This window comes from Bos javanicus, chromosome 26 (genome assembly GCF_032452875.1).
Source record: "Bos javanicus breed banteng chromosome 26, ARS-OSU_banteng_1.0, whole genome shotgun sequence".
Lineage (NCBI taxonomy): Eukaryota > Metazoa > Chordata > Mammalia > Artiodactyla > Bovidae > Bos > Bos javanicus.
The window spans coordinates 25506407-25523954 of record NC_083893.1 but is presented as its reverse complement, the minus strand read 5'-3'; the positions used below and the strand labels follow the sequence as shown (position 1 = coordinate 25523954).

General features: G+C 41.7%; 1 protein-coding gene across 2 annotated transcripts in view; it reads right to left on the bottom strand.

Annotated features, from left to right (window-relative positions):
• The window catches only part of SORCS3 (sortilin related VPS10 domain containing receptor 3), a 647321-nt gene that overhangs the window by 169659 nt on the left and 460114 nt on the right, over nt 1–17548 (bottom strand). For both annotated transcript variants that reach the window (XM_061403393.1, XM_061403394.1), the window contains exon 6: nt 13719–13783. In XM_061403393.1, coding sequence (XP_061259377.1) covers nt 13719–13783 — 65 coding nt within the window. The remainder of the gene's footprint in view (nt 1–13718; nt 13784–17548) is intronic.

Here is a 17548-nt window from a genome sequence, read left to right as displayed (position 1 = left end):
CAGTCATCATTGAGATGCAGGAATAAGATGTTCTGAGTTTCTACATCAAGGTAAAGGTCCCAACTTTTTTAATGTGAAATTTCCTGATGTTTAAAAAATTGACAGCTAATTTAAATTTAAAATATGATGCAGGCCAAACAGTACAAGGCCAAACAAAACAAACCTACAGCCCAAACAAGCCCAGGAGCCATTCATTTTGCATCTTGATTCTGTGATTTAGTCCCTCCCTATCCTCCAGAGAAAAGACAGTGCCCCATCCCCCTATGCCTGAAGCATTAGCAAGACCAGCTTGCTTCCTGTTCCCTGAGTACAGCCTGCAGGCCCCTTCCTCTTTGTCTCCATCCACACAGAAAGCCAAGAGTGGCCTGGCTTTGCACGTCTGGCTGGAAGGACAGGGAAGGCAAGAAGCCCAGGCTACCATTTGGAACACATGGCCTGTCCACCAGGAATATTCTTGGCTCCACACTGCCTGAGTAATTTGTTCCTAGAATAAAGCACTAAAACCCAGCGAAATGCTGTAAATACATGTAAAGAAACCACAAGTGTTGACATGACAACCCGCTTCTTTCTTGCCAGCCAGTGCCCTGGAAAGCTCCTTATACCAGTAATCAAAGGTGTGCACAGGAGGACATCTGTTTATCCCTCCCACGGGCTCATTTCCTCCCTGTCTATTTGTTATTTACTCCCACACTTGGACACTTTGAAAAAAGAATCAGGTGTATTCGAGGCCACCCCAAACAAAACTAAAACCTACCTAAACCTTGGAACCTAGTAGGTCAGCTATTGTGCCAAACGTCCTATTTGCTGGCTCCCACCCTGCTTACCACTGCCCAGCATGGAACAAAAGGTCCATTTCAACAGGAAAGCAGCACTGAACTGAATTTTAAAAGTCAGGGGCCTTGTAGTTTTTGGTCAGACTCATATTTGAGAAGTCTCAATACTTTTATTTTCCAAAACAAAGAGACACGATAATAAGTGCTACTGCACCCGCTGTCTGGGGAGAACCCAAAGTGGGGGGCCTGGGGAGAGGAAGGAGTCAGGCAGGCCAGGCTACCAGGTGAAAACGACCGAAGGTCACAGCACATTGTGGGTGTCATAGGTGAGCAGGAGTCACCACTTGGCTCAAGCCTCTAATTTGCCAAAGGTCTTAAATTTGGACTTGGGACATTATCTCCAAATGAGGCTGAATAAAGATTCTATGATGAAACTGAAAGCAGATATTTATCATATAACTTGAGATTCCCAAATAGGCTTCTAATGACTATGACACTTTTTAAAAAAAATTATTCATTTATTTTCTTTTAGGCTGGACTGGTCTTCATTTCTACATGCAGGCTTTCTCTAGTTGAGGTGTGAGGGCTTCTTAATGCAGTGGCTTCTCTTATTGTAGAGCACGGGCTCTAGGGTGTGCAGGCTTCAGTAGCTGTAGATCTCCAGCTCGAGAGCACAGGCTCAGTAGAAGGGCTTAGATGCCCAGTGGCATGTGGAATCTTCCTGGACCAGGGATCGAACTCCTGTCCCCTGCATTGGCAGGAAGATTCTTAACCACTGGAACACCAGGGAAGTCCCATGCCTGTGGCACTTTTGTATGTTTTAATAACACAAGATGCCCGATAAAAAGGAAGAGGTCCAGATCTCTCAAGGATATTGTGGTATAAAACAAAGGCCTCTGAAGGTAGAAAGTTGTTAAGTTGCTCAGTCATGTCTAACACTTTGCAACCACATGGACTTCAGCACACCAGGGTTCCTTGTCCTTTACCAACTCTGGGAGCTTGCGCAAACTCATGTCCATTGAGTCAGTGATGCCATCCAACCATTTCACTGTTCCCTTCTTCTGCCTTCAATCTTTCCAAGCATCAGGGCCTTTTCTAATGAGTCAGCTCTTTTGAGTTAGGTGACCAAAGTATTGGAGTTTCAGCATCAGGATCAGTCCTCCCAATGAATATTCAGGACTGATTTCCTGTAGTATTGATGGGTTTGATCTCAGTGCAGTGCAAGGGACTCTCAAGAGTCTTCTCCAACACCACAGTTCAAAAGCATCAGTTCTTTGGCATTCAGCCTTCTTTATGGTCCAACTCTCACACCCAAACATGACTACTGGGAAAACCATAGCTTTGACTAGATGGACCTTTGTTGGCAAAGTAATGTCTCTGCTTTTTAACATGCTATAAGGAAAAGTGAGAAATTCAAATCCTGAACTTGCTACTTGCTGATTATCCTTGGTTAAGCAGTAGTACCCCTTTTCATCTGTGAAGTGCAAACAAGCTAGTATTTGTCTCTCAGGACTGTCATCGGGATTAAATAAGATTAGGTATGTTGGTGATGGACAGGGAGGCCTGGCGTGCTGCCATTCATGGGGTCCCAAAGAGTCAGACACGACTGAGCGACTGAACTGAACTGAACTGATGAAATATGCTTAGTATGTCAGAGAAGGCTATGGCATCCCACTCCAGTACTCTTGCCTGGAAAATCCCATGGACAGAGGAGCCTGGTAGACTGCAGTCCATGGGGTTGTGAAGAGTTGGACATGACTGAGCAACTTCACTTTCACCTTTCACCTTCATGCATTGAAGAAGGAAATGGCAACCACTCCAGTGTTCTTGCCCGGAGAATCCCAGAGACGGGGGAGCCTGGTGGGCTGCCGTCAATGGGGTCGCATAGAGTCGGACATGACTGAAGCGACTTAGCAGCAGCAACAGCAGCAGCATGCTTAGTATGTAGTTGAGTACATTTTTTAAAATCAAAAAAATTTAGTTCTTTTTGTATTATGAAGAGAGAAAGATGGGGATTTAACACTCAGTATCCTTCAAAGGCAGAGGAACCAGAGATCAAATTGCCAACATCCGCTGGATCATAAAAAAAGCAAGAGAATTCCAGAAACACATCTGTTTCTGCTTTATTGACTATGCCAAAGCCTTTGACTGTGTGGATCACAATCAACTGCGGAAAATTCTGAAAGAGATGGGAATACCAGACCACCTGATCTGCCTCTTGAGAAATTTGTATGCAGGTCAGGAAGCAACAGTTAGAACTGGACATGAAACAACAGAATGGTTCCAAATAGGAAAAGGAGTTTGTCAAGGCTGTATATTGTCACCCTGTTTATTTAACTTATATGCAGAGTATATCATGAGAAATGCTGGACTGGAAGAAAAAAAACTGGAATCAAGATTCCCGGGAAAAATATCAATAACCTCAGATATGCAGATGACACCACCCTCATGGCAGAAAGTGAAGAGGAACTCAAAAGGCTCTTGATGAAAGTGAAAGTGGAGAGTGAAAAAGTTGGCTTAAAGCTCAACATTCAGAAAACGAAGATCATGGCATCTGGTCCCACCACTTCATGGGAAATAGATGGGGAAACAGTGGAAACAGTGTCAGACTTTACTTTCTGGGCTCCAAAATCACTGCAGATGGTGACTGCAGCCATGAAATTAAAAGACGCTTACTCCTTGGAAGGAAAGTTATGACCAACCTAGATAGCATATTCAAAAGCAGAGACATTACTTTGCCAACAAAGGTTCGTCTAGTCAAGGCTATGGTTTTTCCTGTGGTCTTGTATGGATGTGAGAGTTGGACTGTGAAGAAGGCTGAGCGCCGAAGAATTGATGCTTTTGAACTGTGGTGTTGGAGAAGACTCTTGAGAGTCCCTTGGACTGCAAGGAGATCCAACCAGTCCATTCTGAAGGAGATCAGCCCTGGGATTGCTTTGGAAGGAATGATGCTAAAGCAGAAACTCCAGTCCTTTGGCCACCTCATGCGAAGAGTTGACTCATTGGAAAAGACTGTGATGCTGGGAGGGATTGGGGGCAGGAGGAGAAGGGGATGACAGAGGATGAGATGGCTGGATGGCATCGCTGACTCGATGGACATGAGTCTCAGTGAACTCCGGGAGTTGGTGATGGACAGGGAGGCCTGGCGTGCTGCGATTCATGGGGTCACAAAGAGTCGGACACGACTGAGAGACTGATCTGATCTGATCCTTCATACATTCAATTAATAGCAAGTAATGTTGTGCTTTTTTGTGGAGAATCAAAAGACCATGATAGCACAAATCCTACTAGTAAAGTCATACTGTGGATTGATATCACTGTTCATTTTCTCTAAATGCTATAGGTGTTCAGACAAGGAAGAAAAAGCATGCCTGAGCTGGAATAATCAAGGAGGACTAATTGAAGAAGGAGAGATTGCTTGGGTTTAGCCTGGATGGAGAAGTGTTCTATGAGAGAAGGGAATTTTTAAGAGAGAGTAAAAACTGTATGTGGATGTTTAGGTAGGGAAAGCCCTTGGAAGGTATTATATAATTACACAATAATTGGTGGACATTGATAAATCCTTATTTTTGAACTTAAAACCAGAAAGACTAGACTGAATGAAATTATCATTTGGTTACTCTTGTGGTAAAACCTGAGAGGGATTTCCCAAATGGTTGACAGCAACATAATCTTCATGACTAGTGTATTTCTAAATATCAAATGCCCTTATAAAGTATTTCTAAGATTTGGTACAGTCACTCCTCAACTTACAAAAACTAAAAGTCAAAGGCCTTGTTCCTTGCCCTGTGAATAGAGATCTGCTTCATAACTTTATTGACTAGCTATAAGGTGGTACCATCACACCACTGTGCCAGCCTCATGCCTCCCCATCTAGTAGATGGCAGGCCAAGGGTCTCATTTGGTGACAAAGGGTGACTTTAGATTCACTGATTCATTTCTTTTGTATTTGGTCAAGGTGTATAGAGAAGCTGCATGCATTGGACACTCCCTGAGGTTTCAGAAACCTGAGAATATAAGTCTGATTCTTGCCCTCAGAGGAATCCCAGACCAGTGACAGAGACAGAATATTTACACAGGTGAACATGCCTTGGGATCTGTGCTGCAGAGACGCTAATTACAGAACTTAGGAATTCTGAAAGAGTATGAAGAAGATACCCCAGCATCCTTAGTCTTCCCAAAAGGCTGCATCTCCACCAGGAGTTTTGTAAGGCAAGCTTCTCATCCATCTACATCAATGAGTTTCACAGTGAAGTCCAGCATTTTTCACTGTCAAACCTTTCCAAAAGGATCACCTCCTTAGAAGCCTGGATTAAAGTCTTGTCATCTTTCCTCTCTCCTAGCACTGACTTTATAAAGCTTCGGTAAATGCAAAATGCCAAAGAATGCTCAAACTACCACACAATTGCACTCATCTCACATGCTAGTAAAGTAATGCTCAAAATTCTCCAAGCCAGACTTCAGCAGTACGTGAACTGTGAACTTCCAGATGTTCAAGCTGGATTTAGAAAAGGCAGAGGAACCACAGATCAAATTGCCAACATCCACTGGAACATCGAAAAAGCAAGATAATTCCAGAAAAAACATCTACTTCTGCTTTATTGACTAAGCCAAAGCCTTTGACTGTGTGGACCACAACAAACTCTGGAAAATTCTGAAAGAGATGGGAATACCAGACCACCTGATCTACCTCTTGAGAAAACTTCATGCAGATCAGGAAGCAACAGTTAGAACTGGACATGGAACAACAGACTGGTTCCAAATAGGGAAAGGAGTACATCAAGGCTGTATATTGTCACTCTGCTTATTTAACTTATATGCAGAGTACATCATGAGAAATGCTGGGCTGGATGAAGCACAAGCTGGAATCAAGATTGTCGGTAGAAATATTAATAACCTCAGATAGTCAGATGATACCACACTTGTGCCAGAAAGTGAAAAGGAACTAAAGAGCCTCTTGATGAAAGTGAAAGAGGACAGAGAAAAAGTTGGCTTAAAACTCAACATTCTGAAAACTAAGATCATGGCATCTGGTCCCATCACTTCATGGCAAATAGGGAAACAGTGGAAACAGTGACAGACTTTATTTTGGGGGGCTTCAAAATCACTGCAGATGGTGACTGCAGCCATGAAATTAAAAGATGCTTGCTCCTTGGAAGGAAAGTTATGACCAACCTAGATAGCATATTTAAAAGCAGACACATTACTTTGCCAACAAAGATCCATCTAGTCAAAGCTATGGTTTTTCCAGTAGTCATGTATGGATGTGAGAGTTGGACTGTAAAGAAAGTTTGAGCAACAAAGAATTGATGCTTTTGAACTGTGGTGTTGGGGAAGACTCTTGAGAGTCCCTTGGACTGCAAGGAGATCCAACCAGTCAATCCTAAAGGAGATCAGTCCTAAGTGTTCATTGGAAGGACTGATGCTGAAGCTGAAAGTCCAATACTTTGGCCACCTGATGCAAAGAACTAATTCATTGGAAAAGACCCTGATGCTGGGAAAGATTGAGGGCAGGAGGAGAAGGGGACAACAGAGGATGAGATGGTCAGATGGTATCATCAACTCAACAGACATGAGTTTGTGTAAGCTCCAGGAGTTGGCGATGGACAGGTAGGCCTGGTGTGCTGCAGTACATGAGATCGCAGAGTTAGACACGACTGAACTGAACTGAAATGCAAGTTAAGCTGAACTGAATTACATTACATTTTTGTTACATTCAGATTTACGAGTATGTTTTGCTTTTAAGAGTATTAAATATTCAAACTATCCTAAATGTCATGCCTCCTGCCATCTCAGAGAAGAAAGAAAAAAAAACTTTCCATGATTCTCTCAACTTCCATCCCTTTGGGTATACACATATTGTCAAAATTTTAAAAAGTGAATTAAAATTGTGAACAAAAAGCAAATTCTGCTCTTCAGGTCTTTTCTTAGAGAAATATTCAGGAGCTATTTATTTTAAATAACAGTGCTACTGCTACTGCTGCTAGGTCGCTTCAGTCGTGTCTGACTCTGTGTGACCCCACAGACGGCAGCCCACAAGGCTCCCCCATCCCTGAGATTCTCCAGGCAAGAATACTGGAGTGGGTTGCCATTGCCTTCTCCAATGCAGGAAAGTGAAAAGTGAAAGCAAAGTCGCTGAGTCTTGTCCGACTCTTAGCGACCCCATGGACTGCGGCCCACCAGGCTCCTCCTTCCATGGGATTTTCCAGGCAAGAGTACTGACGTGGGGTGCCATTGCCTTCTCAAAAGCAAATAAGTGAAATGGAGCAGATTCCAAGAAACTCTTAAAAAATATTTAGCTTCCAAAAGCCTCCCTTTTCTTGCCTGGGGAGTGGGACTAACCTATTTGTAGGCATAGTGCAAGACAGCAGAGACTGACATTTTCAAAAAAGTGTCTAATACAGCACCCAAGACAAGGTAGGTACCACAAAACAGCAAGAAAAGAAAAGATAGCTACCATTCCTTTCTATTGTGCTTATGGATTTAGAGTTTTGGTGAAACTTCTTTGTACCCACAGGAAAATTCTAGTGTTTTTTCCTTCCTATGGCATGAGGGTAATCTCACAGAGTTATAGACGTTTAGAAATCATAGCAATTCTGAATGCCTTAGGATTCCTAATGCTCCATTCAAGGCTCTTTCTGCTCCACCCACTACATACACTCACTGTGAATATGATGACTAGGTGGTAACCATGATGATGATAATAAGTAACATTTTTGAGCCTTCACTCTGTTGTCTGGTTCAATAAAAAATATATGTGTTAAACTGATTATTATAAGAATGTTAAGAGCCATGCAGGAATGATTGCAACCCAGATAAGAAGTTACAATTATTATGACTCCTTTTCATAGATGAGGGAACTTAAGCAATGATTAAGTAAATGTATCTGAATTCCATGGCTCTAGAAGGTGACAGAGCTGGGATTTGCACCCAGGCGATTGGACACCAGAACCAGTCATCCTAACCATTGTGTATTTAAACTGTGAAAGGAAAACCAGGCTGAGAATCAGACCAGAATAATAATCAGACCAGAATCCACCAGAATTCTGGTTCTTTCCCTGTCACCAACTATCTATGTGTGACCTTGGGCCAACTGTTACATATCTTGGTGCTTTTTGGAAAGTGATACAATTTGAAAACTTCATATACAGTCCAACTATTTTCTTTTTTTAAATTCTGAGATCTTTTATCAAGTGAAAGTGAAAGTCACTTAGTCGTGTCCGACTCTTTGTGACCCCATGGACTATACAGTCCATGGAATTCTCCAGGCCAGAATACTGGAGTGGGAAGTCTTTCCCTTCTCCAGGGGAATCTTCCCAACCCAGGGATCAAACCCAGTCTCTCTCGCATTGCAGGTGGATTCTTTAAGGCAAAATTATTTGCCTTACTAACGACTGAATGCTCTGTTAAGATGTAGTAGGTTTAATCTTGGCTTAGTCAGAAGGTACAGTAACTCATGAAGAATTGATAATGGTTCCAAGACAAGGAATGGTACTACACATGATATGGGCTTTGATTCTAGAAATGTGAAGTCTAGACATTTCAAAACCCTTAGCTCATGTACAGGTGTACTTATTTCAGAGTCCTATAAGGCACACATATAGCTTATGCTTGAGAATTTCCAATCAAGAGAAACTCACTACTTCACAAAGCAGTCAGCATCATTTTGGGGTTGGTTTAATGGTTACACATTTGTTCACTGAATTGAAATCTGCTCATTGTAAATTTTATTCCATATAAGAACCTTGTTAGACAATTGATGAAAAAATGATACCAAAAAAATATCCCTTATATTTGTGTTTTCAAACATGTGAAACACTGGAAGATCACAGAAAGGTTAGAAAAGCTTGTCCAAGGTCAAACAGACCTCAACTTAACTCTTAGTGAAAGTCACTCAGTCGTGTCCAACTCTTTGCAATCCCATGGATTATACAGTCCATGGAATTCTCTAGGCCAGATTACTGGAGTGGGTAGTCCTTCCCTTCTCCAGGGGATCTTCCCAACCCAGGGATTGAGCCCAGCTCTCCCGCATTGCAGGCAGATTCCTTACCAGCTGAGCCACCAGGGAAGCCCTAAACTCCTAGGGTACCACATTAATACTCTGTTGATACTCAGTTGTCTCTTGGATGGGGAATATGTATGTGACTGAGTAAGTGCGTGAAGGAGAAAGAAAGAGAAGAACATGAACAGAAATATTCACAGGGGACATTGATGACCTTCAGAGAAAGATGATTTCCAGAAGAGAATGGGGGGAAAAGCCATTTGAATCTTTAATCTCGCAGCAGAAACAGGCTTTACAGTTATTAACCAAATTGGTTGGCTTTGCCCTGTTTAAACTGTGCCAAGGCAAGAGAGAACTCAATGGTTTTAGTTTAATCTGGAAATCTGACTTCCAAAGAGGAGGACCAGGACTGGGGAAGAGTGGAGATTCTTACAGCAAAAGAAGAAAAGGGGCCTATTCATGTTGGATTTGTTCAGGAGTGTTGGAGCCAAGTTTAGAAACAGGATTGTCAGTGCCACACCACGGCACTGAAGAGCCACATGCCCTAATGCCACACCTGCAGTCCCTTCATTCCAGGGCAGTGCTGTCCAATGGACACACAAGTGGAGACGCTGTGCCATGCTCAGTCACTTCAGCCGTGTTGCTGTGCAGGTGCTACAGAGAAGTGTAATTCCCAACCCCAGTTCCAAGGCTCCTTTTCCAGGCTTATTGAGGACAACTGCCCCTGGGCTGTGACTTCAGTACCGTGCAAGGTATAGGATCCACACAGCAGTGTTCCTGAATAGGCACCTGGATGAAAATCACGTTGGGAGTGTGTGCTTCATAATATGGAGACTCCCAGGTCCTGTATCAGACCCCTTAAAGCAAAACCTCTGGGGGCGACCCCAAGAATCTGCAATGAAAACTGCTCACCAGAGGATGGTCATGAATGCTACCTGTTGAGCAAAATGGCCATGTGAACTGAGATGAAAGAAGATGAAGAGAAATAGAATTTACTGCTCAAGATCCCTTTGACTATAATTTTCAAAACAGCAATTGGCAAATGTATAACATAGGGTTAAGGGTCTGAAACAGGCTGATTAATGAGCAGACTTTTCAATATGCCAATAGAAGTGGTATAATGAAAGAAAGTCTGAGGAATTAAAAAAATATAATTATCTAAGATCCACTATTTCACCTGATTTAAGATTCTTAGAGACATTATTTTTCTTTTAAATATATGAATTACAAAAGGACTCAAGGGATCTAGGTATTATTTAATATACAAACACAAATATTTGTGTTTATTTGTCACCGTTATATTTTCCTTGGTAAATGTTCTGTCCAACCTTTTTCCTATTTTTTAATGGGTTGTTTCTTACTCCCATGTTTTAAAAGTTCTTTATGTGTTCTGGGTATAAGCCCTCTGTTAGTTATACGACCTACAAATAGTTTCTCCCACTGTCTTTAGTGCGTCTCCTGAAGAACATTTTTTAAAAATTTTGATGAAGTCTAATTTATCAGTCTTTTACTTTATCAATTTTTCTCTTGGTGTCAATCTAAGGTCTCCTCTATTTTCTTCCAAAAGCTTTATAATTTTATATTCTACATTTAGAAATACAATCCATTTTAAATTAGATTTTGTATAAGTTGTAAATCACAGGTAAAGGTTTGTTTTTCCCATATGGTTGCCCAATTTTTCCAAAGCCATTCATTAAAAATTATTATCCTCTTTCCACTGAATGTTTTGTATCCTATAACCCTGCTTTACATATTTGTTCTAGAAGCTTTCCCCCCAGATTCCTTGTGATATTCTATAAAGAGAATCATGTCAATGAGAATAAAACAGTTCAGTTTTTTCCTTTGTAATCTATCTGAATTACATTTCATTTTCCTACTTTTCATGCACTCACTGGACTTTCAGCATAATGTTGAAAAGAGGAGTTAATAGTAAACATCCCTGCCTTTTTCCTACACTTATGAGGGGAAGCATTCAACATCTCAGTATTAAATATGATGTTAGGATTGGATATTTCATAGTTTATTAGAAGTTCTCTTTCATTTGTAATGTGTTGAGAGTTTTGTGTTCATGCTTTTATTCTTTCACTAGGCTAGCCATGTGAATTTGCTGAAATTCAAGTCTAAGTCAAATTCAAGTTTAAACTACCACATCAGGGTGAGGGGGAAGGAAATATATTTTGTGCCATGTTACAATGATCAAAAAGATAGAGATGTATGTGTATGCATGAGTGTGTAAGAAAGCATTCACCACACACCAAAGAAGAAAGAAATCATGCATTTCATTAGTGTATGCAAAATAAAACATCCCTAGTTCAGCTCAGTCTTCTGTGCACTTTCTAAATAAAGGGGGGGTTAGAGCCAATTCACTAGGTTGAAAGAAGATTCTTTGAACTGTTGAAAAATTGATTTTATAAAATCTAAAAAATCACACAGAATTAATATATACCATATTTTAACATAAGTGTGGCACATGACATTTATCCCTATTTATATTTCTGTCTGCTGAGAAATGGAGTGTTTCCTGCTATAACAACGATTTCACATCATCAGCAATTCCAGCCCTCCAAATGTGAATTCCTGAGCCCTAACAGCACTTAGGATGGAGGAGAATACCTGTGATCTGGCAGGCATCAGGCTGCAGCCACTCCCTATGGTGAGCACTGAGGAACTCAGGATGTGAAAAGCACAGAATACTGGCCCCAGATATGAAAGGAATGATTTCAGTGAGCCCAGACTCTTGCATCTTCCCATATGAAGAAAAGTGCTGTATTCTTTAATTTGGGATATCTGGCTTTTCTTTAATTCACAAAATACTTTTGATGTTCAGACTACCTTCCCTTTGTTGCCGAATTCTATATAACCTGACTACTTCCCCCACCTCCTCAGATCAGCTCTCTGAGGGTTACTTGAGATGCTGTCTCCCAGGCGTGATGTCCTAAAAATTCCCACCAAATAAAACATAACTCTCAACTTTAAGTTGTGATTATTTTTTAAGTTGACTCTGCTTTTTTCAATTTTTGACAAAAGGCCAGGAACTTTTCTATGTGTTTTGCATTTTTAATCTTATAAAATTCCACAGCAATCCTGCACTATAGGCCTTATTCTAATGTGGACCAGAATTCTTGAACTTTCAGAAAATAAGTTTAAGCTTAATGTAAGAAATTACTTTTTTTTAAAAGGGACAGAAACTTTGCTATTTGTCCAGCAACAAAAAAGGATATGTGTTAAGCCTGAGCTCATGGAACCTGAGGACATACTATAAGGGGTTGTTGGTGAAGGGATTCCTGTATCAGGTAGAAGGTCACACAGGCAGATACCACAGATCACATATATGGCTTAAAAAGGTTGACATGCAATCAAGGCCAGGGCCAGCTTTGTCCTGAAAACTGGCCTGTGGTTCACCTTCTGAGAGCTGCTGTCTTCTCCCCTCTGGCTCCTCTACTACACCCCTTCAAACCCCTCCATCTCATCCTTCCTCCAGTGTTCCAGTTTTGTTTTGTTTTTTTTTTCTCCTTACCAGTAAGAGTAATTTAGAATTCAGGTTTCACCACACTTATGATCACTGAATTTGGATATGTGGCATTATCTCCCTAAATCTTAAATAGCTTTTCTGTTAAAAAAAAAAAAAATGTACAAACAGTGTGGGTCATCCCTTATCCTTGGATGCTTCAGAGACTTACATTTATTCAAGAATCAAAAAAGAAAAAGGAACAAAGGCAGGAAGGAAGGAACTCAGTAGACTGACAGGCATAGAGTAACATGTCAATTGCCTTCTAACTCTTTTAAAAATAAAAACAAAGCAAATAAAATATATTCCCCAAAGTGCATGTTTTTATCATACATCTGTGTTTGGCCTCAAAAGCAGTCGATTTCCCAAGGACACAGCTTACGCAGCTTCTTTACTTAATGTATCCTGAATGATATCCTAATGTCAGCATACAGGCCAAACACAATCTCCTTATGTTTGTACATTCAACCCATAACCCTGAGGTGAGCAGGGCAAGGATGAGTGTCCCCAGATAATAGGAAGCTGGAGAACAGAAAGGTTAGGGCGTCTCAGTCTCATAGCTAATGGGTAGCAGAATCCAGGACCTCAACTCACAGTATGGTACTTTGATCTGCTGCACTGCTAGATCACTGTTATTTTCATGGATTATTTGGGTCTATTTATGACCTAGAATATGCTAATTAGTTTTCATATATTTTACATATTTCATGTATATCATATATATTCACATATTTAATACATTTTAAGTTGATCTTTTTTTTATTGGACAGGAAAGGCCCCTATGGATACTTTCAATTTCAGTTTAGTCTTAAGCTGGTACAAAATGATACTTTATCAGTCAAATTCTGTTTAAGATGCATATAGGTGCATGATGGACTAAGGAGTGAAATCCTGGATTCCATTGCTAACTTGCAGGGACAATAGAGGTCTTGCTCAGCATGGTATTTCCAGGGCTGAGAAATTTGCCTGGCACACAGTAGGCCATTTCTAAATATTTGCTGAACGGATGAACAAATAGTTTTGCAAATAATTTTTCCAGTTACATTTTTTTCATAATCTTGACTATGTAAAGGTTTAGTTTTTTTAAAGCTTGCAATCCCTGCAATTCACCACGTGAATGCAAAATACCACGATGAGCTATGGACATTCCTATTTGAATTACACTGAAGATGCCAGGAAATTACTAACAGGAGCCTCAAAATTCATCTCATTAACTCCCATCCCCAGAAAATTCATTCCTGAGAGTTTATTTCAATGAAACGTCTCCCTGGGGACTGAAGGCCTCTCCCCCACTCTAGGAAATAAAGATGGATATGGCAGTAAGGGAGCACAGGGCTTTTCATCTTCCCAAGTCATTAAAATGCAAATTGGTGGGGGTGGAGGAGAGAGGCCCGCGGGCAGATTTCCCCTCCCCGCCAGCGGCCACAGCACTCACATCCGTCCGCTGTCCGCACCTCCATGTGCACCAGGTCTGCCTCCTTATCCAGTCCGGCCACTGACCTGGGGAGGAAAGGAGAGTCAGAAGCTCAGTGACAAGGACAGCTGACAACAATGTGGGGAGGCATCTGGGGTTGTTACTCAGAAAGCTGCTTTCTAAAGGAGGCCTGTCTTGTACTGAGGATCCACAGAATATGATGACTCCCAGGCCCTGCAGAGTGGTGGCCTCTGGCAGCTGCCACCTGTAATGGTTACAACTCAGGTGTCCTGGAGCTCTGCCAGGGAGTCACTAACTCTCAAAAACATAGAAACAAAAAGAGCACAGAATAATGTGCCCCATAGTAAAGCTGGTCTAAACTTCTGTCACGGACCCTCTGCCATGTCGCACCTGATTATTTCTATGACTTTCGTTCCACCTGAGGTGCCATAGTCCATACCACTTTCTTCTCCCTGGGGAAAGTGGTTAAACCTCCCTTCTGGCTGTTTGCTTCCATACACTCCTGCCCTCCTGAGTTTGGACCTATCTACCTTCCCTTACCTCTACCTTGAAAACAATAAATATTTGGTAACAAATATTCAATATCTGGTCTGACAAGGACACAATTCTGGTGGTAGGAATGGGGAACCTTAGAATTCTAAGGCCAACAGCCAGAAAAAGGAAGGCTGAGAAATCTTTACAATCTAATGCCTGTGGGCCTCCAACCTTCCACATATAGAGCCCAGTCTTGCATAAGATAGCCAGGCGAGAGTAGGACCCAAAAAGTCAGCTTAGAAAGGCAACACAGACATGAAAACATTCACATACTAAAGACATCGCATAACCCACTCTCTGCAGCAAAATTGGACACTTAGTCTTTCTACTTATTTTCAGTCTCATTCAAAGATTGGTTTTCTGTTTTTTCAGTTCTGAATAGATAAGAGGCAGCAAGTTAGAAAGGAAAAGTCAAATTAAAACAATGAGAATCAACAGCTGGTACCCAGATAGCAAGACAAATAGAAAACTTATGAAAAACAGACCAAAGAACCCAAAACCCAATCTTCCACACCATAAATCTACTATGCATCTTCTGGTCCTAAGGCCCTAACTGTTATTATATCACAGTTCACTATCTGACATCTGTGCCAAGAGGCTGCAGGCAGAGAAAACAGGAAGCAGAGGACTAATGATATCAGTTAACTCAGTTTAAGAAAATAGGGCTGCAAATGACCTATGTTAGGAAAAATAAAATGATTTTTGTTAATGATTATTGTGTTGAATGGAGAAGGCAATGGCAACCCACTCCAGTACTCTTGCCTGGAAAATCCCATGGACAGAGGAGCCTAGTAGGCTGCAGTCCATGGGGTCTCAAAGAGTCGGACATGACTGAGCGACTTTTCACTTTTCACTTTCATGCAATGGAGAAGGAAATGGCAACCCACTCCAGTGTTCTTGCCTGGAGAATCCCAGGGACAGTGGAGCCTGTTGGGCTGCTGTCTATGGGGTCGCACAGAGTTGGACATGACTGAAGCGACTTAGCAGAAGCAGCAGCATTTTGTTGAATAGCTAAACTTCAGTTACTTAAAAGTTCATTTATGCGGGCTTCCCTGGTGGTCCAGTGGTTGAGAGTCCGCCTGTCAGTGCAGGGAACATGAGTTCAATCCCTGGTCTGGGAGGATCCCACACGCTGCCAGGAAACTAGGCCTGTGTACCACAACTACTGAGCCCCACGCCCTAGGGCCCATGCTCCACAACATAACAAACCACTGCAATGAGAAGCCCAAGCACTGCAGCTAGAGAGTAGCCCCCACTCACTGTACTGGAGAAAGCCTGTGCTCAGCAACAGACAAGGCTCATTTATGTGAAATAGTTCTTTCCCCAAAGAAGCTGAATGAAAGAGGTTTTTACTCTAGTGCTTTATTTTTTGCTTAATGATCATCAATATACTATCTTTTAATTTTTCCTCATCTCATTTGACCTTAAAGCAAAACACTTAAGGTAAGGAGAACAGTTATCATTAGTTATATTTGAGTGAATGGGAAACTGTGGCACAGAGCAATGGACATGTGTCTAAGATGACACAGGAACTAGGCCAGAACTAGACAGACTGACTGACTTAGTTCTCCATCTAGAGCAGCTGTCTTGACTCCTATCCCTTCTGCCTGCAGTGCCCTTGTATCCAACTCTCTCCCTGCCCCTTTTCTTCTTCAGATACCTCTTACCGTTCCTTCACTGCTTAGTTGGCCTCTTCCCTCCAGCAGATAAAGAAGAACTTTATCTGCTTCCTTACCTTGGTGATTCTCAAACTTGGCTGCCTGTAAGAGTCACTGGGGAACCTTGGAATATCCAGAGTCGTGAAGCCTTCCCAAACCAATGAAATCAAAACCTTTGGGGTTGGATCAAGGCATCTGCATGTCTTAAACTCCGAGATGATTTCCATGCACAGCCAAGTCTTAGAATCACTGCTTTGCACGGTTTAATCACATTACTTATGCAATTGCCCTTGTATGTCTTCTATCAGTTCAGTTCAGTCACTCAGTCGTGTCCGACTCTTTGCGACCCCATGAATCACAGCATGCCAGGCCTCCCTGTCCATCACCAACTCCCAGAGTTCACTCAAACTCATGTCCTTCGAGTTGGTGATGCCATCCAGCCATCTCATCCTCTGTCGTCCCCTTCTCCTCCTGCCACCAATCCCTCCCAGAATCAGGGTCTTTTCCAATGAGTCAGCTCTTCGCATGAGATGGTCAAAGTATTGGAGTTTCAGCTTTAGCATCATTCCTTCCAATGAACATCCAGGACTGATCTCCTTTAGGATGGACTGGTTTGATCTCCTTGCAGTCCAAGGGACTCTCAAGAGTCTTCTCCAACACCACAGTTCAAAAGCATCAATTCGTCGATGCTCAGTTTCTTCACAGTCCAATTCTCACATCCATACATGACCACTGGAAAAATCATAGCCTTCACTAGATGGACCTTTGTTGGCAAAGTAATATCTCTGCTTTTCAATATACTATCTAGGTTCATCATAACTTTCCTTCCAAGGAGTAAGAGTCTTTTAATTTCATGGCTGTACTCACCATCTGCAGTGATTTTGGAGCCCAAAAATAAAGCCTGACACTGTTTCCACTGTTTCCCCATCTATTTGCCATGAAGTGATGGGATTGGATGCCATAATCTAGGTTTTCTGAATGTTGAGCTTTAAGCCAACTTTTTCACTCTCTGCTTTCACTTTCTTCAAGAGGCTTTTTAGTTCCCTTCACTTTCTGTCATAAGGGTGGTGTCATTTGCATATCTGAGGTTATTGATATTTCTCCCAGCAATCTTGATTCCAGCCTGTGCTTCTTCCAGCCCAGCGTTTCTCATAATGTACTCCGCATAGAAGTTAAATAAGCAGGGTGACAATATACAGCCTTGACGTACTCCTTTTCCTATTTGGAACCAGTCTGTTGTTCCATGTCCATTTCTAACTGTTGCTTCCTGACATGCATATAGGTTTCTCAAGAGGCAGGTCAGGTGCTCTGGTATTCCCATCTCTTTCAGAATTTTCCACAGTTTATTGTGATCCACACAGTCAAAGGCTTTGGCATAGTCAATAAAGCAGAAGTAGATGTTTTTCTGGAACTCTCTTGCTTTTTCGATGATCCAGTGGATGTTGGCAATTTGATCTGTGGTTCCTCTGTCTTTTCTAAATCCAGCTTGAACATCTGGAATTTCATGGTTCACGTATTGCTGAAGTCTGGCTTAGAGAATTTTGAGCATTACTTTACTAGCGTGTGAGATGAGTGCAATTGTGGGGTACTTTGAGCATTCTTTGGCATTGCCTTTCTTTGGAATTGGAATGATAACTG